The 25,740-nt window shown below is 38.2% G+C and overlaps 1 protein-coding gene across 6 annotated transcripts in view; it reads left to right on the plus strand.

Moving 5' to 3' along the window:
* The window catches only part of TTBK2 (tau tubulin kinase 2), a 138,292-nt gene that overhangs the window by 78,585 nt on the left and 33,967 nt on the right, over positions 1–25,740 (plus strand). For 5 of the 6 annotated variants that reach the window (XM_060294404.1, XM_060294403.1, XM_030842692.2 and 2 more), the window contains 3 exons: positions 8,188–8,253; positions 12,415–12,507; positions 13,615–13,740. In XM_060294404.1, the coding sequence (XP_060150387.1) occupies positions 8,188–8,253; positions 12,415–12,507; positions 13,615–13,740 (285 nt within the window). Of the gene's footprint in view, positions 1–3,126; positions 3,225–8,187; positions 8,254–12,414; positions 12,508–13,614; positions 13,741–25,740 lie in introns of those variants that run through there. The other variant, XM_030842695.3, reaches the window with a different exon arrangement.

Below are 25,740 nucleotides of genomic sequence, written 5' to 3' on the forward strand. Positions count from 1 at the left end.
CTAGCTTTTCTTACTGACTTTTCATGAATATGAAATAGCTGTTTCATCATTTGTTGTTTGCTTGAAGGACCATTTCCAGAGGCTATGGTTATTTTTTTAAAATGTTTTTACCAGTTTTACTGGGGAGCAGGTCGTTAGAGCTCCTCATGTTCATACTGGCAGTTGATCTCCCCCTACAGTTCTTTAATGTCTACTTTTTTTTTAAATTTATTTTTTAATTGAAGTATAGTTGATACAATGGTTGTGTTATAATGTCTACTTTTATACTTTTTGTTTCAACTTGGTACTGACTGTGATTTTCATTTCTAGCAGATTAGTTGCACAGAAGTTGAAACACTGGTTTTGAATGAGCTAATAACTATATAATAACAGACTGTATACAATAAATGTAAATTATATTTAAAATATAGGCACATGAAAATTTAAGCACCTAGAAATTATAAGACAATCTTTTTGGTTCCAGTGAAGGTTTTGCATTAATAGATAGCAAGGCAGGTGATGAATTTGGGTCCAGTGCAGCTTATTAGACTTGAATATATTTCTGGAGTCTCATTTCTATTCCAAGTATCTTTTTTTTTTTAGTTTTTAGAATATTATGAGGTTATTATTTATTCACTTATAAAACCCTTATTAAATGAGCACAGATTATGTGTGAGGCATGGGTCTAGGTGCTGGGACTGCAGCAGTGAACAGCAGACCAAAATGAGGTTCTTATGGAGGTTATATTTTAGTGGTGAAGACAGATAATATACAAATAAATACATAATTTTAGATTGTGATAAATTCTACAAAAAAAAAACAGCAGAAAGCAGGGTATTGACATAGAGAGTGATGGGCAGTGAGGCTAGGAGACTATTTTAGAGGTATTAGTTAGAAAAGACTTCTCTAAGGAGGTATTTAGTTGAGAGTTGAATGAAGTATGAGAACAGGCTGTGTGATTTTCTGGAAAGAGAGTGCTCTAGGCAAAGGGAGCAGCAAGTGCAGAGACTGAGGCAGAGTAAGTTTGGTTTATTCAAGGAAAAGTGGGGAGGCCACTGTGGCTGTAGCATGGTATAGCATAGTGTGGTGGGTAAGTGGAGAGAGACGAGTTTAGGAGGTTGGTAGGCCCCAGAATGTGAATGATTTTGCCAAGAGATGGATTTTATTCTAAGTGTGATAGGAAGCAGGGTTGTTGCATAATATGTTACATGCTCTGTCAATAAGCTAACTATAGAGTTATATACAGAAGTAGGTTATATTTAAAACTTAGCCACATGAGAATTTAAGTGCCTTGAAATTATGGAAGACTATCTTCAGTTCTATCAATGTTCTTGTATTAATTGGTATTTGGGCAGGTAAAGAAATTAGTTTCTATGTAGTGTATTGGATTTGAATATATTTCTGGAATCCCACTTCTATTCTGAACAGCAGTTTTTCAATTCTTAGGACTTTTTTTTTTTTTTTTTATCACTCTGTGAAGAAGAGACTATTGAGAGCAAGAGTAGAATCAGAAAGACAAGTTAAAAGGCTAATGCCATGGTCCAGTGGTCATTGCTGGTGGCTGGGACTTAGGGCATTAGGGTGGTACAATGAACATGTGGAAAATGCTTATATTTAGGATATGTTTTAAAGACGTATTTAACAGGACTTCCTTCTGGATTTGATACTGAAATGTGAAGGGAAAAGAAGAGTCAAGAATGACTTCTAAGTTTTTGTCCTGAAACCATGATAGAGATGAAGGCTGAAGTGTGGGAAAACGGAAGTTTTATGAGGGAAAAACGGAAGTTCTCTTTTTTTTTTTTAAAGCTCAGGTTTTTTTTTTTTAATTTTTTAAATTTTTGGCTGCATTGGGTCTTCATTGCTGCGCACGGGCTTTCTCTAATTGCGGTAAGCGCAGGCCACACTTCGTTGCGGTACACGGGCTTCTCATTGTGGTGGCTTTTCTTGTGGCGGAGCACAGGCTCTAGGCACGTGGGCTTCAGTAGTTGTGGCTCGAGGGCCCTAGAGTGCAGGCTCAGTAGTTGTGGCGCATGGCCTTAGTTGCTCTGCAGCATGTGGGATCCTTCCAGACCAGGGATCGAACTCGTGTCCCCTGCAATGACAGGTGGATTCTTAACCACTGCACCACCAGGGAAGTCCCCGGAAGTTCTATTTTCTAAAAGTTAAGTTTAAAATGCCTCTTAGATTCTAGATGGAAATAATAAGAAGTTGACTTGATATAGTAATCTGTAGCTCAAAGGAGATTATCAGGGATGGAGATAATATAAATTTAAGAATCATTTGCTCCCAGTGTTTAAAAATAAATGGTAGTTTTAAAAAATGGAACTAGGTTAGATCAGCTAGGGAAAAGGTATAGCTAGAAAAGAGGAGAGGTCTGAGTCTGAGCCGTTGAGACACTTTAGCAACTCTATAATGGATAGAAAAGAACTATGAATTAGCAAAGAACAGTGGGGAGGAGGATTGGCCAGTGAGGTAGGAGGAAAATCAGGAGAGTGTGGTATCTTGAGAGCCAAGGGAAGAAAATGCTTCAAATATATGGGGTGCTACTGATGCTACTGATAGGTCAAGGAAGGTAGGAGAACTGAGAACTGATCATCTGGATTTGGCAAGGTGGAAGTGACTGGTGACTTTTATAAAAGTGGTTCTGTAGAGCAATGAAAACTTAATTGGAGTAGGTTAAAGAAAGTGTTGGGGAGAGGATGTGGAGAAAGGGAATATAAGTGAAACAAGGAAGTAGTTGTAAGGAAAGTAAAATCCTTTCCTCCTTCCCTAGTTTATTTTTTTTTAACGTCAGCTATTGTAGCATGCTCGTGTTCTAATATTAGTAGTGCTCCAGGAGACATGAAAAAAATTGATGATGTAGGACAGAGCAGGAACAATCATAGGAGCCAAGTTCTTGCAAGCTGTTAGGGGAAGGAATCCTGGCACAATGGTGAGGGTAGCCCATTATTAGAGCAAGAACACTTCTTCCACTGTAACTGAGAAAAGGTAGAATAAATGGACACAGATACAGGTAGGCATTTAGATTTGGTGGTGGAAGTTGAAGTTCTCTCATGGCTTTTATTTTCTCAGTGAAGAAAGAGACAAGGCCTTTTGCTGAGAGTGCAAAATGGTGTTGGAGGTTGAGGAGAGAAGAGCACGTGTGAAATAGTTATCATGGAAGGGGAGAGAGCAAACTGACTGGGAAAATATAATAGATTGCTGGGCTGTGCTGAAAGCTCATTTGAGTATGATGGTAATTTAAGGTAAGATTGTCAGTACAATCCTTTTTCTCCATATACTTTTAACTGCTTGTTTACAGGTACAGTTTCGTCTATGAATTGAGTTTAACCGGGGTTGGGGTCAGGTTAGCACTATGGAAGAAAGAGGGAATATCATTGTGGTCGAATGTAGCCCAGGCTGTGTAAGGAGTTAACTTTCCCTTTATTTATGTGTTAATAGCTAGTTCCTTTTAGAGTTTTTATGCCAGTAGGATTTCATAATTTTCTTTAAAACTCTTAAATCTCAAGTAAAATTACTTTCTTACTTTTTGGATCATAATTATGATTGAAATCATTTTCTTATATTGTTCCACTAATATAAAATCAAAAGTTGCTTGGGTAGATTTCTTTTATATAGTACAATTTTGTTTATTTATTGCTTTTAAGAAACTTGAGTTGCTTGGATTCTCTAGGTATGCCATCATGTTATCTGCAAAAACCAATATTTCCTTTTTTTTTTTTTGCCTTGCTATATGTATTCTAGAAGAGTGTAAAAAACATATATAAAAATTTTAAGGAAGAGTGTCAAAACATCCATGGCCTCCATCTAAGTTAAGAAATAGTTCATTACCACCTTAGAAGTGTTCTGTGGGTCGATCACTTCCTGATCACATCCCTTTTCCTTCTTCGAGCTCCTTCAATGGAGCTTACGGCGAAGGTGGAAGTGTCTGTATGTGTACTGTCTTATATGGTAGCCACTGACTACATGTGGCTATTGAGCACTTGAATTGTGGCCAGAGCAAGTGAGGAACTGAATTTTAAATTTCATTTAGTTTTAAGTTGCTATTATAGTGGCCATTGCAGCCATAACCTACATTCTATATTTTGCATTAACCAGTCCCTTACTTTGCTTTCTTCTTTCTTCTATAGGCCCGAGGGTACTTGTTTTGGAGTATGGAGCAGATTCAGGGAGCTGTTGTAAAATAGTACAGTTATCATGTACCCTTCACCTAGCTTCCCCCGATGATGACATCTTACATAATCATAATACGTGGTCAAAACTAAGAAACTGTTATTGGTATACTATTATTAACTCAAGTACAAACCTGAGTCAGATTTCACTATTTTTTACATACACTTTTCCTTTCAGGGGAGGGGTGGGTATATGAAATTTTATCACACATGTAGATTCATATAACCAACAGCCCAATCAGGATATAAAACTATTCCATCACCACAGAGAAACTCCCTCAAAACATAAATGTGTATTTATTTTTCCAAACGTATGATATAGGATTGTCAGTCAGAATGCATTACAAAGGGAATGATGGATCCTATCTGTTACACTAGCGATACTAGCAAGTTGTTTATGTGGTTGGTTTTGAGAGCCTCTACTGTTTTTTGTTCGTTTTTTATGAATTTATTTATTAACTTATTTTTGGCTGTGTTGGGTCTTTGTTGTTGCGTGCGGGCTTTCTCTAGTTGCGGTGAGTGGGGGCTACTCTTTGTTGCGGTGCGCGGGCTTCTCATTGTGGTGGTTTCTCTTGTTGCGGAGCACGGGCTCTAGGCGTGGAGGCGTCAGTAGTTGGCGCACGTGGGAGAGCCTCTACTGTCTATAACCTTTAAGATGTATTAGTTGTATCAAATAGGGATGTGAGATAAAAAGGACTTGTGGGCTTCCCTGGTGGCGCAGTGGTTGAGAGTCTGCCTGCCAATGCAGGAGACACGGGTTCGTGCCCAGGTCTGGGAAGATCCCACATGCTGCGGAGCAGCTGAGCCCGTGAGCCATGGCCGCTGAGCCTGCGCGTCCGGAGCCTGTGCTCCGCAATGGGAGAGGCCACAACAGTGAGAGGCCTGCGTACTGCAAAAAAAAAAAAAAAAAAAAAAAAAAAAGGAGTAGTGTGTGTCTCTGTATATATATTTGCAGTACTTTGGTCCATACAGTTTTGGAGTTGAACTTCTCTTTACTTAGTGATTTGAATCTGCATGTTCATGTTTTCCCTCCCGGTTTAGAGGATGCCTCAGTTTCTTTAGCCCTTGAGCTGGCATCTTACATTGGCCCTTTGTGTCTAAGCTCTTGGAATGCCATGTTTTCTCTTGCTGCTTCCTTCTTAACCATTCAGCTGAAACTTCCAGTGCCTAGGGCTATAGTGTCCTACTTAAGAAAAAATTTTAAATCTTACCATTCCAGAATTTCATCTATTTTCTTATTTCCATTGAGGGTTTTATTACATAGTTCTTTATTACATAGTTATTATAAAATATTGGCTCTATTCCCTGCACTATATGATACTTCCTTTTAGCTTATTTATTTTATATATAGTAATTTGTATCTCTTAATCACCTACCCCTGTCTTACCCCCTCCCCATTTTTCTCCCCAGTGGTAACCACAGTTTATTCTCTTTGTCTGTAAGTCTGTTTCAGTTTTTTTTTTTTTTTTTGCGGTACGCGGGCCTCTCACTGTTGTGGCCTCTCCCGTCGCGGAGCACAGGCTCCGGACGCGCAAGCTCAGAGGCCATGGCTCACGGGCCTAGCCGCTCCACAGCATGTAGGATCTTCCTGGACTGGGGCACGAACCCGTGTCCCCTGCATCGGCAGGTGGACTCTCAACCACTGTGCCACCAGGGAAGCCCCCTGTTTCAGTTTTTTTATATTCATTTGTTTGTTTCATTTTTTTAGATTCCACATATAAGTGATAACATACAGTATTTGTCGTTCTCTATATGATTTATTTCACTAAGCATAATACCCTTCAGGTTCATCATGTTGTTGCAAGTGGTAAAATTTTATTCTTTTTAAGGCTGAGTAATATTCCAGTGTGTGTGTGTGTGTGTGTGTGTGTGACATCTTCCTTATCTATTCATAAGTTGATGGACACTTAGAGTGCTTCTATATCTTGGCTATTGTAAATAATGCTGCTATGAACATTGAGGTGCATGTATCTTTTTGAATTAGTGTTTTCATTTTCTTTGGATATATACCCAGGAGTGGAATTTCTAGATCATATTGTCTATGAGCTATTTTTAGTTTTTTTTGGAATCTCCAGACTATTTTTCATAGTGGCTGCATCAATTTACATTCCCACTAACAGTGTATGAGGGTTCCCTTTCTTCCCTGTCCTCACCAACATTTATTATATGTGTTCTTTTTGATGATAGCCATTCTAACAGGTGTGGTTTTGATTTGGATTTCCCTGATGATTAGCAGTGTTGAGTGTCTTTTCATGTGCTTCTTGGCCATCTATATGTCTTCTCTGGAAAAATATCTATTCAGGTTTTCTGCCTATTTTTTAATCGGGGTTTTTTTTTGATACTGAGTTGAATGAGCTGTTTATATATTTTGGATATTAACCCCTATTGGTCATATCATCTGTGAATATTTTCTCCCATTCAGTAGGTTGTCTTTTCATTTTTTCAGTGGTTTCCTTTGCTGTGCAAAAGCTTTTAAGTTTAATTAGGTCCAATTTGTTTACTTTTGCTTTTGTTTCCTTTGCCTGACAGATCTAAGAAATTGCTACGATATATGTCAGTGTCTGCTTATGTTTTCTTCTAAGTAATTTATGATTTCTGGTCTTATATTTAAGTCTTTAATCCATATTGAGTTTATTTTTATATATGGTGTGAGACAATGTTCTAATTTCATTCTTTTACATGTAGCTGTCCAGTTTTCCCAGACCACTTATTGAAGAGACTATCTTTTCTCCATTTATATTCTTGCCTCCTTTGTCATAGATTAATTGACTGTAATTGTGTGGGTTTATTTCTGGGCTCTCTATACTGTTCGATTGATCTATGTGTCTATTTTTTGTGCCAGTACCATGCTGTTTTGATTACTGTAGCTTTGTAGTATAGTCTTAAGTCAGGGAATATGATACCTTCAGCTTTGTTCTTTTTTCTCAAGATTGCTTTGGCTTCTAGGTATTTATTTTAATAAAACATGCTCTTAGGTTACTAACCACTCTCACTTTTTATTTTCTTTTTCTTTAAAGATGTTTTTAAACATAAGTTTTGGAAATATATTCATGTGGTACAAAAATAAAAGAATTAAAAATTCATCAAAAGTAAACACTTCTGCATTTTGAAAACACACTGTTAAGCAAATGAAAAGTCAAATCACAGACTGGAATAAAATATTTGCAAAACACACATCTTACAGAGGACTTTATATCCAGAATCTATAAGCAATTCTCAAAACTCAATAATAAAAAAACAAACCTATAAAAATAAGCAAAAGATTTGGATAGGCATTTCTTTAAAGAATAGATACTACAGATGGCAAATAAGTACATGAACAAATTCTGAACATCTTTAGTTATTAGCGAAATGCAAATTAAAACCACAGTGAGATACCATTACACAGTAATTAGAATAGTTAAACCTAAAACACTAGACAATTCTAAGTTCTAAGGAAGGACAGAAATCAGAGGTTGCCAGCCAGAAACTGGGAGTCAAGGGGATTGACTATAAAGGGCATTAAGGGAACTCTTGGGGTAATAGTACCCAATAATTTAAGTTTATGAATATGTGAATTACATGTGCAGGGAGAGGTACAAGTTGCCACCATCTTTGAATTGAGTTTGAATGATATAGCCAAGACACAAAGATGTTGGCATCTTATTTTACTTAGACCGCATGGTCTTAATATACTTATTTGTAACCAGAGCCTGAATATTAATGTATATACTATGATGCTTGTCATGAAAGCTTTTATGTTTTCTAATGTACAGAGTTTATTTGTCATAAATCCTACTTTATTTTAAAATGGTAGGAAAAAATGGGATTCATCGATAACTAAAATGGGACTCATTGATAACTAATATGTTTTAAACATATGATTTAGAGATATTCTCTCTAATTTTTATAATTTCACAATTATTAAAAGTGTTAGAAATTTAAGTAGTGTTTTCTTCACAGTAATACACTTTTCTCCCTTCTACTTCATGGGCTTAAGTGTGCTGAATCTTATGCTATTTAAAGCTCAGTTACTATTCTTTGCTTGGTTTTGTAGCCTCGAGCTGTGGCAGGCTTTCGAGGGACAGTTCGTTACGCATCAATCAATGCTCATCGGAACAGGGTAGGTATCTGAACTAGAGTCATGGCTGTATAAGCATGCTGATGCTTGAATCAGATTGACTTCTTTACATTAGAGTACAGAGGTGTGGAAAGTGCTTGGGAGCAGAAGGAAAGGTGTTAGAAATACTAATGCATGGTATGATGCATAGTGGATAGATAATAGATGTGTGCAGCTGCATAGAAAATAAAATTTAATTTGGCAGAAAATATAATGGCTAATTATATATATGTCTATGGAGAATCTTGTGTCCTTAATTAGATATAAGTATTAAATTTACTATAGAATTTTGAAGAAAGAAAATATCTGTGTTCTATTTCAAGAAGTTATTTGGGAATTCATACTATCAATACCTAATGAAGGAGGTCATTTTATCTGTAATATACATCTAATCTGTGATATTCCCCTCTCCATCAAACTTGTTTTCATGAAGATCTAAAATATAACAACTTAAAATTTTTTTTTCATCTTAGTACATTATACCTCTCCTCTTGGGTTAAATTAAAAAAATTTCTCTCTCTCTTTTTTTAACTTTGATCCTTTTGTTTTGCTCTAAATTTTTTTTTCCTCATCCTGAACCTTAGTTATGAATAGGAAAGGTGGGTACTTTATGGATTCTCAACTGTTGAACTTGTTTGGACAGAGTTGAGAAATATAACAAGTGATTCCTTGATTAAATAAATAGAAATCTTTTCTTGGTCTTTTGTTACCTTATTCTTGTTCTGTGAAGCCAAAACTGCTTTAATAAAAACTTGACCAGGACTTCCCTGGTGGCGCAGTGGTTAAGAATCCTACTGCCAATGCAGGGGTCATGGGTTTGAGCCCTGGTCTGGGAAGATCCCACATGCCGCGGAGCAACTAAGCCTGTGTGCCACAACTACTGAGCCTGCGCTCTAGAGCCCGCGAGCCACAACTACTGAGCCCATGCGCCACAACTACTGAAACCCACGTGCCTAGAGCCTGTGCTCTGCAACAGGAGAAGCCACTGCAGTGAGAAGCCTGCATACCTAAACGAAGAGTAGCCGCCGCTCACCGCAACTAGAGAAAGCCCACACACAGCAACGAAGACCCAACGCAGCCAAAAATAAATAAATTTAAAAAATAATAATAACTTGACCAATGCTAAATGTAATAGGAAGAGAATGCTGTAGTTTTATATGCTATGCTTTAGTTAATTTGGTTTCTTAGGATGTGATTATAAATTGAAAATAGGAAAAGTATTTTTATCAGTGTGTAGCACTCTGCTGAGCATTTTAACTCATTTGGTTTGATTCAGTGTTGTTTTATTTTATGGTATTTAGTTAATTATTCTACCTTGAAAAGAGGTACGCATCCTCCAGATAGATTCTTGCGAAAGTTTAGAAGTACTATGCTTTCTAATTAATTCTATTAAAGAATATGTCCACATTGGAATCTTTGGAATAGGACATTCTTTTTGAGATAAGCATAAACATTTTCAGAGATCATAATAGCTATATAAACATTTTCAAAATAGCTGCTAGAAAGAGATTTTATATATATATATGTGTATATATATATATATATTTTTTTAGTTTGAAGAGTAGAGATTTCTTCTAAAAGCCTTTCCAGCATAGAGTGCTCTATCAGTTGCTCTGTTAACCTGCTTATTATTCTTGGTAGAGAAATTTGATAGTGTATAGCAGTGGTTCTTGCCCTTCATTTCTGCTCCCAACACACCTGAGGAGTAGAATGCTTTACACAGTAACACAGCTTCACAACAGTGATTGTCAGTGTATGTGGTGACACAGGAGTGCAGCTAGTGGAACCTTGAGAGTGTCTTGTCTAATTTAAAAAGAATTCCCAGGTAATTCTAAAATATACTTCTTTCTTCCATACTCTGCGACCACGATTGGATAATTTCTAAACTTAATACACTGCATTTCTATTTTTTGGGTACCTAAATCTTAAACTTTTTTTTTTTAAGTAAAATCAAGTTTATTTAGAGAATCTTAAATTTTTAATGTAAATAATTCCCAAACAATACAAGGACTTTTCAAAATACTTGATGAACTCTGTTTACTTCATCTCATTGTTTTCCTTCATTTTAATCCTTTGTTAATATTTGTTTTATGTCAGTACTTTGAAGAAATTATTTTACTTTCTTCTGGTTCTATGGTTGCTACTGAGATCTTTGTTCATGTATTATTGTTACTTTGTATTTAATTTGTCCTTTTTTTCTTGACTACTTTTGATATCTTCTCTGTCTTTGGTGTCCTGCATGTGCCTTGGTGTGGATTTCTTTATATTTAATTTGTTTTGAGATTTGTTTTGCTTCCTGAACATTCACATCTTTCATCTATTCTGGAAGATTCTCAGACATTGCTTGTTTAAATGTTGCCTCTTTTCCTTTCTCTCTGTACCTTTATTTTCATATCTCCAAATTGATGCATATTAAACTTTCTTGTTACGTCTTCCATGCCTTTTAAGTTCACTCTCAGGTTTTCTCTTTTGGTCTCTTTTTTGCATTCTAGATAATTTCTTCAGATCTGTCTTCCAGTTCATTAATTCTTTTTTTCTGGTGTGCTTGATCAGCTTTTAACCTTGTCCATTGAGTGTGGGTTTTTGTTGTTGTTGGTGGTGGTGGTGGTGTATTGGCCATGCCACGCAGCTTGTGGGATCTCAGTTCCCCGACGGGGGATTGAACCCAGGCCCTTGGCAGTGAAAGCACCTAACCTCTGGACTGCCAGGGAATTCCCTAGCCATTCAGTTTCTAATTACATATTTGTGCTTTTTATTTCTAAATGTTCTTTTTAGTCCTTTTATAAATCTAATTGGTCTTTTTATTTGGGGGGAGAGAATATGCTTCCTTTCTTGTGACTTTGATTCTATTTTTTAAACATTTTAAATATCTTATTTCATATTCTATATCTTATAATTCCATTCTGAAATTCTTGGATATCTAATTCTGCTCTTTATAGTTTTTCTTGCCGTTAGTTTATGGTAGCTTGCTTTCTAATATATTTTATAATTTCAAGTAATGAACTTATATTTGGTGGGGCTTTATCTCTAGGAATTCAATGAGGTCTGAATTTAAGGGTATCTTGAGAGGATTTTCATTTGTATCTGTCATTACTGTAGGACAGGATCACCCAGAAAACACTTAATTTCTGGGCCTGGTTTCCTGGACCACACAAACAATATAAATTTAAACCCCAGATCTGAGTGAGTGGTAGTCCTATGGTAACAGATTCTCAGGGCAAATTTTTTTTAACCACTCACTTTATCTGCACTAAAGATAGTCCTTTGAGGGTCCTAGCTATATGTTGAGGGTAGAGGTGGGGAAGTTACAAATCCTGTCCCCTTCATGATTGATAAAACCCATGTTGGTAAACCTATGACAAATGCCCCCAAAATAGCCAAAGCCAGAGCTTCAGTATTAGGTTGCTTCTCATGTTTCCAGCTTTCTTTTAATTTTGGCTCTTAAGATTTCCTTTGCTTTTTTTTTTTTTTTTTAATTATTGTAGTAAGAAACACATAACAGGGCTTCCCTGGTGGCGCGGTCATTGAGAGTCCGCCTGCTGATGCAGGGGACACAGGTTCGTGCCCCAGTCCGGGAAGATCCCACGTGCCGCGGAGCGGCTGGGCCCGTGAGCCACGGCTGCTGGGCCTGCACGTCCTGAGCCTGTGCTCCACAACGGGAGAGGCCACAACAGTGAGAGGCCCGCGTACTGCAAAAAAAACCCAAAAACCAAACACCCACATAACATTAAATTTACCACCTTAACCATTTTTAGGTATACAATTCAGTAGTGTTAAGTATATTCATATTATTGTGCAACAGATTTCTAGAACTTTTTCATTTTGCAACACTGAAACTCTGCACCCACTAAACACTAATTCCCCTTTCCCCTTTCCTCAAAGCCCTTGGCAACAACCTTCCTTTACTAATTAGTGAACTCATTTATTAATTAATGGGCTCTTAATTATTTCCAGCATTTCTGGGTTTTGGGATATTCTTTGTATCAAAAGTTTTTCAGTATATCTGTTGTGTCATGTAGATTGCTGTATAGCTATACAGGTACATAGATATACCTACCAGATAGTTTTATAGGAAATGAAACACAATAGTTAGGCCTTAGACAATGTAATGTACTCACAAGGAGTGGTAATGTAATGTGACTGAATTCTCTTTTGCTTATGAAGGAAATGGGAAGACATGATGACCTTTGGTCCTTATTCTACATGTTGGTGGAATTTGTGGTTGGTCAGCTGCCTTGGAGAAAAATAAAGGACAAGGTAATTTTGGAAATGGAAATGTTAGGACTTCCCTGGTGGTTCAGTGGTTAAGACTCCATGCTCCCGGGGCTTCCCTGGTGGCGCAGTGGTTGAGAGTCCGCCTGCCGATGCAGGGGACGTGGGTTCGTGCCCCGGTCCGGGAAGATCCCACATGCCGCAGAGCGGCTAGGCCTGTGAGCTGTGGCCGCTGAGCCTGCGCGTCCGGAGCCTGTGCTCCGCAACGGGAGAGGCCACAACAGTGAGAGGCCTGCATACCGCAGAAAAAACAAAAAAAACAAAGAGACTCCATGCTCCCAATTCAGGGGGCCCGGGTTCGATCCCTGGTCAGGGAACTAGATCCCACATGCCACAGCTAAGAGCCTGCATGCTGCAACTAAAGATCCCGCATGCCACAACGGAGACCCGGCACAGCCAAATAAATAAATATTAAAAAAAAAAATAAAGCCTTTAAAAAAGAAATGGAAATGTTAGTTTTGGTAGGGGAAGGAGTAAAAATTTCTGGGTAGGCATTTTTGTTGAGATTATACTTATGCATAAGAATTAAAAGTTACAAACATTTTCACTGTATCCCAATATGTATATTTTTCTTTCTGTGTGCTGATATTAGAAATGTAATTAATGTTATGACTTTTTTAATGTACATGGAGAATAGATACAAATTTAAGTACAATTGTCATTTCTGATTTGACTTCTAGCCCTCCCTCTTAGGTTTTATTTTTACTAGTTCTCTTTTTTCTTTTTTATAAGTCAATTAGGCTTTTAGTTTTTAATTGTCACATATTGTTCAATTTGAAAACTATAAATGCATGTGTTGATAAAGAAAAGTAGACCAGATTTAAGGTCAACTCTTTCTTTTGGGGAGCTATGTGTTCACTGATGCAGAACTGTGTTACCCCTTTGGTTCTGCACTACAGTGCCCTCCCCCTGCTGCCTTAAAGCAGTGTGCATTAGGCTGTTAGCTATTAGTAAGAGCTCAGTTCTTGCTTTATGCTTAATTACCCACTGTCTCATTCTGTAGTACATACCCTTGAGACTGTTACTGAGAGGCTCTTAATGTGTAGCTGCCAAGAGAAATTGACTTCGGTTCCTTTTCTCTTTACTTCCCAGGAACAAGTGGGCTCTATTAAGGAGAGGTATGACCACAGGCTTATGTTGAAACATCTCCCTCCAGAATTCAGCATCTTTCTGGACCACATCTCCTCTTTGGATTATTTTACAAAACCAGACTACCAGGTAATCATCTTTGTGAGTTCTGTGGGTTAATTCTCTCTCATTTAGTCTTTCTTCACTCATTGTACTGTTGAGGGTGCTATAAATGAGTATGGGAAGTCCCTAGAATAATACTATTTTAATACATCCTGAGAAATGTGGTTAAATTGACTGATAATGACAGGGTCCACGTCCGCACGTGAGCGCACGTGTGTGTGTTTCCTCCCTTCTGGACGAACATACTTCATTAGAGTTTTAGGTTTGTTCATCATGTAACATTTTAACTGTTCCTGCTGTGGTTCTTCTGGTGTATAGAATTGCTGATAGTTCAAATTATGAAAATCCTATAGCTAATTTATTGACCAGAAGGAAATGTCCAGCTAGGTAATGTGTCTGTCGAGGGCTTGAGGGCTGCATATTGTATGTTAATATGCTATGGGACAGCAGTCAGTGAAGATTACTGGCTCCGTTTTGTCTGTGGTGAGTGAAACATTTCCTCAGAGCATCAGTTAATAAGGCCTTACAAGGGTGACTAGGATTACCACAAATTGCATCCCTAACCCCAACCAGCTAGATTTCAGAAGATTCTGTTGCTCTCAGGGGGAACTTGGTCAGAGCTTAATGCGAGATAATCACTACCACTGAAAATATAAATGCAAAGCACACATTGATTAATAATAATAATAATAAAATATATATTAGTGTATCATTTTTATCTACAAAGGACAACATATAGGCTTTACTGCCTGTTAATGAAAGATTCATATTCTAAAGTGTTGTCAGTGTCAAAAGACTAAAAGATTGTCTACAGCACAGTGAACTTTTTTGCATATAATAACTAGTTCTTTGTGAAAATGTAGCTTTTGTATAATATATACAGAAGATAAAGCAGAGAGGCAACATACAGCCTTGGGTCCTTAGAGACCTTAAGTAGGTGAGCCTGTGTTATTCTTTTCTATATGGCTATTTGAGTTATAAACTGTATAGGCTAACAAATGGAGGAAATACATTGTATATGAGTCACTTTGGAATATGTTCTCATTTATATTTTATATGGGTTTTCTAAAATGCAGGAGTTCATGTTACTTGCAATAAAATAATGAAATTTTACTTGTAAGCCTAGATTCAGGAGGAGCTAGGAATTGTTACAACTTTCTCATCTTGGGTGCTAATAATTTTTTGGTTGACAAAGTTTGCATGTGAATATTAAAGTTTACATAGCAAAAAAAATTTTAATTACATTCTCTGCTTAGTTATGCCTACAATCTAAAGAAGACTAATGTTCACCAGCTAAAGTTTGAAACTTAGACCTATAATTAATTTAATTTAAATTAACAAGTATTGTTCTCAGGTTTTTCAGTTGAACATTCTCTAAGGGGAATCTCTGTGTTTCTGTCACCTGATAACAAAACAAAATGTAGTAATTTCCCTATTTTAGGAAGAGAGAGAGCAGGCATAACATTTTCATTGTTTCACAGATTCTATAAATAATCTGCTTCTTTTTTGCTCTCTGATTTTCCTTAAGCAGTGAGTGGGAGCAGAGGACCGGTAGATGGGAGAATGATAATTGGGAAAAAGATGTTGGCGTAAGTGACGAGTGTATTCTGATGACTAGTATCAATGTGATGTCAGGTTCCAAAAAGATCTGACCTTTGCAGTTTCTGTCTCTTGCTTTCCTCACAATGCTCTGCTGCAGTCTTCATTTTGAGAAAAATTACTCTACGTTGTTTGTTTTAATTTTTATTTTATTTATTTATGTGGTTGCGCCGGGTCTTAGTTGCGGCATGAGGGCTCCTTAGTTGCGGCATGTGAACTCTTAGTTGTAGCATTCATGTGGGATCTAGTTCCCTGACCAGGGATCAAACCTGGACCCTCTGCATTGGGAGCACAGTCTTAACCACTGCGCCACCAGGGAAGTCCCCTCTACTTTGAATCTGAATGTTCTTGTGAACTGATGGTTAATTTTACAGTTTGGAATTCTGAATATGACTTTAATTACTGTTCTTTTAGAATTTTAAATTCTTTATGGAACAACCAGTGTAGTTAACAACAACAACAAACCTCCTCCAACAGCAAGCATACCAGTACTTAGTGTGACTGCTTCCCTAGTGTTAGCAAAGGTCAAATAACAGTATGTCTCCAACTTTATATATTCTGAGACAAGACCAAAGTAAATATATTTTATAATCAAAGTGTTAAATGATGCTGTTTTCCAAAGCCACTTTCACTGTGAATGTCTGTGTTTGTGAATCCTTAAACATCATAGTTTCTTGCCAGAGAACATTATCTTAACAAGTTGCATATGGCCAGCACATTACCAGTAACCTGCTAGTGCTCACTCTGAAAGCATGTGCAGACCTAGAGAGGAGAGCTGTTTGCTCTCTACCGGGAATCTTTTATGCATGTCTCAGGTTGAATAAAGGCTGACACTTGCTTTTGGAAAGCTTTATGGTGTTTTGGGAAATTACATCCAAGTTTATACTTAGTATTTATGTATGTCTGTCTTACCTACTGGCTTTTAAATCCTGGGGGTACAGACATGTCTTATTTTGTTTTTTTTATTCCATACTACCCTGGCACTGTGCCTGGCACCTAAATTTTCAACAAATGTTAGGAAGATTGAATTGCATCTTACTTTGCCTAATAATCTCCTACTCAGGAAATATAAGAAAAATCAGCTCTCATGAGTGCATAAATTCTGTTTTCTCTCTGTTAAACTAAAGGTGAAGATGTTAGAATTATAGTCAAGATTAAAGCAGATATCTTATTATGAATACAGTCAGCCCTCAATATCTGCAGGGGATTGGTTCCAGGACCCCTGGGGACCATGGGTTCTCAAGTCCCTTATATAAAATGACATAATATTTGTATATAACTTATGCACATTCTTTCGCATTCTTTAAGTAATCTCTACATTACTTATAATACCTAATATAGTGTAAATGCTATGTAAATAGTTGCTGGTAAGTTTTGCTTTTTGGAACTTCCTGGATTTTTTAATATTTTTGACCTAGTTGGTTGAATTCTCAGATATAGAACCTGTGGATTGTTTTTGTTATTAAATTTTGAAAGAGTATATCAACTGTAAGAGACGAGTGCTGGGCCATGAATCTTCTCTGGTGATAAAATTGTATAGAACTATACACACACAAGTACATGTAAAACTGGTGAAATTTGATAAACTGTCTGGGTTGTAGCAATGTCATTTTCCTGTTTTTGACATTGTACTCTAGTTATTTAAGATGTTACTGTTGAGGCAAACTGGGTAAAGGAGACTTCTTTGCACTATTTTTACAATTTCCTATGAATCTATAATTATTTCAAATTAAAAGTTAAAAAAAGTGCTGGGTCAACATTTTCAGAAATGTAGATAGTGATTAAAACATTCGATCTTATTGTTGCCACCTTATAATTTAAATAAATCCTCTTAAAGTGTTTTGAGAAAGGGAGATATTTCTGAGGGGTGCCTAGGAAAATCTTACCAACCTTGAATTCCACCACAGGACTCCTCCTGTAGGTGACACTGTTACTAGTTAATGGGAAACTAAGATAGCAGCATGAGATTAGATAAAGAAGAACCCTTGGTACCTTTACACATTATTATCACAGTAATGATACACAGCGTTGTCACAATAACACCTGGGTAGTAGTATTATCCCTCTCTTACAAAAACTTAATTTAGACATGTTGCCTGGGAAAACTAGTGGTGCTAGAGGTGGTATCTGAACCCATTTCTGACTCATTCAAAAAGGCCCAAGCTCTTTTTAGTTTACCAACATGCTTCCTTAGAGAGGTGGCCACAAACACAGCAGGCACTGTTAAGTAAATACTAACATGAGTGGCTAATAAAATTTCAGGGAAAGAACTAAAAAGTTACATGAAAAATTATCAGAAATTATTGTCAGTAACTAATAGGATCACATGATCCTGACATAAGAACAAAAAAAGGTATCTTTATTAGAGTGTCAGATTATGTTAAGCATCATTTAGCAAATTGAGAAGACTAATGAAACCCATAAATATACACACCATTGGTGAGCCTGAAACTAAAATGTGTATATCAGCCAGTTCACACACTGACACAGCATTGCTAAAATCAGAGGATATGAGTGAGGAAATCCAAAGCCAACTAAATGTCATTAATCTTGTTAATATACTTTCCAGGTTTAGGAATGGGACTATTTATACAGAGATTACATCAAAATTTAGCAGGCTTGCCTCTTGCTTTGGGGGACTTAGAGCCGTTTTAGGATCCCCTGACTCTAATAATGACAAAGTTAAAATTTTCGGAAGGCATAGATGGGCTGCTTGTGAAGCAAACAAACAAGAGGTTGAGCTAGAGTAACAAGGGGGAACATCCCATAAAATAAAATGTGAGGGAAGGTCTCTCTCGCTTAAGCTGCCCTTTCAGCTGAGCCCTAAAAAATGGGACTGTATTGGCCATGTGGAGAGCAAAGACAAGAGAAAGAAGGTTACAAGCAAAAGGAAGAACATGAGCATAGGCTCTGATGTGAGAAAGGAACGGAAAGAAGACAAGTGGCTAGAATGTAGCAAATGAGGGGAGAAAGTGGTTTGAGACAAGATTGGAAAGTAAGGCAGAGGCCAAGGTGATACAGGGCCTTGTCAGCCTTGTTAAGGAGTTTGATTTTATTCTAGTGCAACAGGAAGCCTTGGAGTCTAATAAACAGGAGCATGGTGATCCAATTTGTGTTTGAAGCGGATTGCTTTTGTAGTTGTGTGTGTTCAGATGAGGCAGAGAATTAGAGACTATTTAGGAAGGTATTGAGAGAGGCTGAGCTATGCCTTAGAAAGAGAGAAATGTTTTAAAAACCAGTGTGTTAACACCACAAAGGTTTATTTTTTGCTCACAAAACAGTGTAGTTAAGTTGGGCTCTCTCCTGGGCAACTCTCAAGTGGTATCTTGAACATCCAGGCTCCACCCATATTCTGACACTGCTGTCTTTAATCCATGGCCTTTACAGTCATCAGGAAAGGGAAGAGCAAGTATGGATGATGGTTTAGGGGTTTCAGACCAGGCCTGGAAGTGATCTAAACACTTGGGCATATACCCCTGTGACCAGAACCCATTCACATTGGCTCAATTCTAACTGCAAGGGAGGCTGGGAGATAGCATCTTCCTAGGCAAAGAATGATGATCGTCTTGACTTGGATATAAGCAGTGGAGATGGAGAGAAGTGGATGAATTCTTGCTTTCCCTCTTTTAATTATCTCCTTTCATTCTCAGTTGTACTTATGTGTTCCATAAGTACCCCTCAGTGCAGTCAAATTGGACTCCTAGCACTTCTTCCAGCTTGTCCTGCCTGGTATGCCTGTGTTTCATAACGCTGCTTGTCTTATGAAATTGAAGGCCCAACTCGGATGCCAGAGTCTCCTCTGATTCCTTTCAGACAGGAGTGATTTCTTATGCTAAACTTTTATAGTGGTACTTTGTTTTCTCTCTTTACTAGATAAATTCCATTAGAGCCAGTACCTTGCACATTTATCTCAGTTTTCTCAAGAAGTTAGCACAATGATAGGCATTTAATAAAAGTTTGCCAAATTGAATGAAATCTGCTTAATCTGATGATGGCTTCTGTTAAATGCAAACTCTCTGAAGACAGAACTGTTTTGTTCACTCTTGCACTCCTAGCACCCAGCGTAGTAGGCATTCAGTGTATGTCTGAGTCAATGAATGGGTATTTGATATAACTATATAGAATACAGTAGAGTCACAGAACATCCATGTTTACTTGACTCACTTAAATTCAACTGCATATGCAGGAGATGGAACAATTTTAACGTGTCTGTGATTCTGCTTGCCCTTTGGCTCAGCCATGCCCTGTGTGCCTTTGTGAATCTGTTGTTCCCTCAGTCTTTTTCTCATTCACAGCAATCAGGCTGCACTGACTATGATTCTAATGTTTAAAAGGACAGTAATTTGGGGGGTACAATATAACCCCTAAATGTAGGTAGCTTCATTCACATGAATCTGAAGAAATAGAAGTCTCTCCCAATGCTGGAGAAAAAAATCTAGCTATTTTGCATCTAGTACAACTACTATCCTGTACTTTATTTATGGGCATCTTAAGAAGCTTTCAAGGATAATTTCAACTTTATACTGTTTTTGCCTTGCCTGGTATATGGTCAGACCACTCAAGATGGCTGTTCTCTTGCTCTCTGTACATCCCGTGCTCGACCAGTCCCTGCTTCATCTACACCCTGCTCACATGGATGGCCTTGCCCCCTGGCCCAGCTTGTGATTCTAGTTCTTAGGCCAGAACAGCTCCACCTGCTAGTTTATTAAAGGGAAACATCAGCCCTTGTGATGGTCATTAATCTGAGGGGCTGTGAGGGACGTGCCCCATTTGCTGGTTTCTCTGGTAACTGATGAGCCAAGCTGACATCAATTTCCCCTATCAGTGGTAGCCTCCTTCTTCCCCTAGTAGTGAAGATTGCTGCCATGACCTGCCTGCTGTCTGCCATGCACCGGTGGGTGTTGCTCCAGGACCCGTTTGCTGCGGACATGTAAGGTTCCCTTTCCAATAAACCACTGATGTCTCTGTCACTGTCTCTTGGCTCTTTCTTCAGTCTTGAGGCTTGGCAAATACAGGGCTTGCAGGCCTGTGGGGTGCAGCTCAACACCTGCTGACTGGCTGTAACTCTAACATGGTGGAAATGGCACTTAAAAGAGCTGTTTCAGTTGGTGCTTTGCTACACACCATTTGTATGGCCTTTCTAAACCTGTTTTCTTTTCTGTGAAATGGTGAAAATGCCTACCCCACAGTGTTGTTAAGATTTTAATGAGGTAATTGTGAGAATGTTTTGTAAATTGTAAAGCATCATGTAAATGAAAGTGGTTTTACAGGTACCTCAGCACACACTGCGTTTGCTTATAATTATCGCATTTTTCTTCATTCTTGTATTGTACTCAACGTTACTTCTATGTTAATAGAACTTCTATTTCCTTTATGATGCTTTGTCCTGTTATGGCAAAAAGGAAATGTTGCTTACCTTTTTCATTGAGCTTTTTAGGAGGCATCGAGAAGCTTAGACATTGCCAGTTTACCTTGTGGGCTGATGAGCACCTGGAAGAAATGACATTGGTATCAGGCAGCACAGTGGCTGAGCAACCATGCTGTCTCACACTGCCTCAGGTCCCCTGGGGTAGCCGACCAAGGGGCACTCCTGAGTCATCCTAGTATCTTAGAGCTGGTGAAAACAGCCTAAAACTCTGAAGTTTCTTCAACTAATTCTCTTTATTTGATCTTTCTTTTTTTGGTTCTGTTCTCCAAAGGATGCGTGCAATGTAATTTTTTTTTCCCTCTACCAATGCTGCTAAAAAACCCCCAGAAGAGGAGAAAAATCTAGAGCCTGTGCATTTCTTTTCCTCTATTGCATCTACTTATCACTGAAGTGAGGCAGTTTCTTTTGCCGTAAATAGTCTATCTTTGGATCAGCAAAGCCAGCATTGTCATTGTGCTCTGCTGGTTAAGTGCTTTATTGATCCATTAATTTACCATTTATTAACTGAGAAGGAATCAGGCTTCTCAGTCCTCAATATCACATTACAAATAGTTCTTGTTTTTCAAAGACTGGACTTTGCCTGCATTTTCTTTGAAAGGGCAAACTGGGATTTCATGTGGAGATAAATATGATAAAGCTATTGATTGCATTTGTGCTAAGGATAAGAGGAGGGGTGCTTCCCTAAGGCATTATGTCTATGTCAGATGAATGATTGCTATAAAGAATAAGGGTATTGCCCTACCCACTCAAGCCTGGGAAACCTGCTGAGCTCCCAGGTCAGGTCCCCTGCCCTCCAAAGAACCCTCCAGGCCACGTGGGTCCTGGGGGCATAGGAGAGAGGCCCTCCTGGGGGAGAACAGGAGAGGCAGGCGGGAGGGGCCCTCCAGGACCGGAGGAGCAGGAGTGGGAGAGGAGCAGAGGGCGTTTGCCTCACCCACTAGGGCCCACAAAGCCTGCTGGGCTCCCAGGCCGGGTCTCACACCCTCTGAGACCAGAGGCACGCCTGGACCCCTTCTTTTCCATTGAGCCTAAGCCCCACACCCCCCAGGGCCTTTTCCAGCCCTGTGGGTCCTAAGCATAGGCCCCACCCACTGCCCAAACTCCACCCCTCCCTAGGCCCTGCCCACCACAGCTAAGGCTTTTTCCACCTTTTTTTTTAAGTTATTGTGGTTCTGTTTTACCTTCCGGTTGTTGTTTCATCTATATTTTTATTTTTTTATAGTCTTTCTAACAAATCTGTTAGTTTCCTAGTCTAATTTTACTTTTTACTCTTTGTTTTTTTTTTGTTTTTTTTTTTTTTTTGCCACCCCGTGCGGCTTGTGGGATCTTGGTTCATGAGCTGGGGGCCATCAAGCCAAAGCTCCTGTGGTGGGAGCTCCGAGTCCAAACCACTGGACTAACAGAGAACCTCAAACCCCAAGGACTGTTCATCGGAGGTCTCCCGGTGGTCCTCATCTCGGCACCGAGACCCAGGTCTACCCAACAGCCTACAAACTCCACTGTTGGAAGCCTCAGGCCAAACAACCAGTAGGAGAGGAACACAATCCCAACCATCAAAAAAAAAAAAAAAAAAAGAGAGAGACAGCAAAAAAACATATCACAGATGAAGGAGCAGGTAAAAACCTACAAGACCAAATAAATGAAGAGGAAATAGGCAATCTACCTGAAAAACAATTCGGAGTAATGATAGTAAAGATGATCCAGAATCTTGGAAATAGAATGGAGGCATGGACTGAGAAAATACAAGAAATGTTTAACAAAGATCTAGAAGAACTAAAGAACAAACAAACAGTGATGAACAGCACAATAACTTGAGATGAAAAATACACTAGAAGGAGTCAATAACAGAATAACTGTGGCAGAAGAAAGAATAAGTGAGCTGGAAGACAAAGTGGTGGAAATAACTGCTGAGGAACAGAATAAAGAAAAAAGAATGAAAAGAATTGAAGACAATCACAGAGACCTCTGGGAGAACACTAAACACACCAACAGTCAAATTCTGTTCACACCAGAAGAACAGAAAAAGAAAGGGTCTGAGAAAATGTTTGAAGAGATTATAGTGGAAAATTTCCCTAACATGGGAAAGGAAATAGTCACCCAAGTCCAGGAAACACAGAGAATAAACCCCAGGAGAAACACACCAAGGTAGATATTAATCAAAATAACAAAAATTAAATTCAAAGAAAAAATATTAAAACCAGCAAAGGGAAAAATAAAAAGTAACATACAAAGGAATCCCCGTAAGATTATCAGCTGATTTTTCAGCAGAAACTCTGCAGGCCAGGAGGGAGTGGCAGGATATACTTAAAGTCATGAAAGAGAAAAACCTACAATCAAGATTACTCTAGGGGCTTCCGTAGTGGCGCAGTTGTTGAGAGTCTGCCTGCCGATGCAGGGGACACGGGTTCGTGGCCCGGTCCGGGAAGATCCCACATGCCATGGAGCGGCTGGGCCCATGAGCCATGGCCGCTGAGCCTGCGCGTCCGGAGCCTGTGCTCTGCAACGGGAGAGGCCACAACAGTGAGAGGCCCGCGTACCGCAAAAAAAAAAAGATTACCCAGCAAGGATCTCATTCAGATTCGACAGAGAAATCAAAAGCTTTTCAGACAAGCAAAAGCTAAGAGAATTCACCACCACCAAACAAGCTTTACAGCAAATGCTAAAGAAACTTCTCTAGGCAGGAAACACAAGGGAAGAAAAAGACCCACAAAAACACACCAAAACAATTAAGAAAATGGTAAAGGAGCATACATATTGATAATAACCTTGAATGTAAATGGATTAAATGCCCCAATCAAAACACACAGACTGGCTGAATGGATACAAAAACAAGACCCATATATATGCAGTCTACAGGAGACCCACTTCAAACCTAGGGACACGTACAAACTGAAAGTGAAGGGATGGAAAAAGATACTGCATGCAAATGGAAATCAAAAGAAAGCTGGAGTAGCAATACTCATATCAGATAAAATAGACTTTAAAATAAAGACTGTTATAAGAGATAAGGAAGGACACTACATAATGATCAAGGGATCAATCCAATAAGAAGATATAACAATTATAAATGTTTATGCACCCAACATAGGAGCACCTCAGTACATAAGGCAAATGCTAACAACCATGAAAGGGGAAATCGACAGTAGCACAATAATAGTAAGGGACTTTTAACACCCCACTTAAACCAATGGACAGATCATCCAAACAGAAAATAAATAAGGAAACAAAGCTTTAAATGACACAACAGACCAGATAGATTTAATTGATATTTATAGAACATTCTACCCGAAAGTGGCAGAATACAGTTTCTTCTCAAGTGCACACGGATCATTCTCCAGGATAGATCACATCTTGGGTCACAAATCAAGCCTTGGAACATTTAAGAAAACTGAAATTGTATCAAGCATCTTTTCTGACCACAACACTATGAGATTGGAAATCAATTACAGGAAAAAAACTGTAAAAGACATGAATACATGGAGGCTAAACAGTGCACTACTGAATAACCAAGAGATCACTGAAGAAATCAAAGAAGAAATAAAAAAATACATAGAAACAAATGACAATGAAAACACAACGACCCAAAACCTATGGGATGCAGCAAAAGCAGTTCTAAGAAGGAAGTTTATAGCAATTCAATCTCACCTCAAGAAACAAGAAAAATCTCAAATAAACAATCTAACCCTACACCTAAAGCAACTAGAGAAAGAAGAACAAAGAAAACCCAGAGTCAGTAGAAGGAAAGAAATCATAAAGATCAGAGCAGAAATAAATGAAATAGAAACAAAGAAAACAATAGTAAATATCAATAAAACTAAAAGCTGGTTCTTTGAGAAGATAAACAAAATTGATAAACCATTAGCCAGACTTATCAAGAAAAAGAGGGAGAGGACTCAAGTCAATAAAATTAGAAATGAAAAAGGAGAAGTTACAACAGACACTGCAGAAATACAAGATATCCTAGGAGACTACTACAAGCAACTCGATGCCAATAAAATGGACAACCTGGAAAAAATGGACAAATTTGGGAAAGGTACAATTTTCTAAGACTGAACCAGGAAGAATTAGAAAATATAAACAGACCTATCACAAGTAATGAAATTGAAACTGTAGTTAGAAATCTTCCAACAAACAAAAGTCCAGGACCAGATGGCTTCAGAGGCGAATTCTATCAAATATTTAGAGAAGAGCTAAAACCAATCCTTTTCAGACTCTTCCAAAAAATTGCAAAGGGAGGACCACTCCCAAATTCATTCTACGAGGGCACCATCACCCTGGTACCAAAATCAGAAAAAGATATCACAAAAAAAGAAAATTATAGACCAATATCACCAATGAACATAGATGCAAAAATCCTGAACAAAATACTAGCAAAAAACATAATAAAAGGATCATACACCATGACCAAGTGGGATTTATCCCAGGGATGGCACAGATTCTTCAATATACACAAATCGATTAATGTGATACACCATATTAACAGATTAAGGAGTAGAAACCGTATGATCATCTCAAAGGTGCAGAAAAAGCTTTTGACAAAATTCAACGCTGATTTATGATGAAAACTCTCCAGAAAGTGGGCATAGAGGGAACCTACCTCAACATAATAAAGGCCATATATGACAAACCCACATCAAACATCATACTACATGGTGAAAAACTGAAAGTATTTCCACTAAGATCAGGAACAGGACAAGGATGTCCACTCTTGCCACTCTTACTTAACACAGTTTTGGAAGTCTTAGCCACGGCAATCAGAGAAGAAAAAGAAATAAAAGGAATACAAATTAGAAAAGAAGAAGTAAAACTGTCACTGTTTGCAGATGACATGATACTATACATAGAAAATCCTAAAGATGCCACCAGAAAACTACTAGAACTACTAAAACTAGTAGAACCAAATCAATGAATTTGGTAAGGATACAAAATTAATACACGGAAATCTGTGGCATTTCTATACACTAATAATGAAAGATCAGAAAGAGAAATTAAGGAAACAAT

Source organism: Globicephala melas, chromosome 2, assembly GCF_963455315.2.
Source record: "Globicephala melas chromosome 2, mGloMel1.2, whole genome shotgun sequence".
Classification (NCBI taxonomy): domain Eukaryota; kingdom Metazoa; phylum Chordata; class Mammalia; order Artiodactyla; family Delphinidae; genus Globicephala; species Globicephala melas.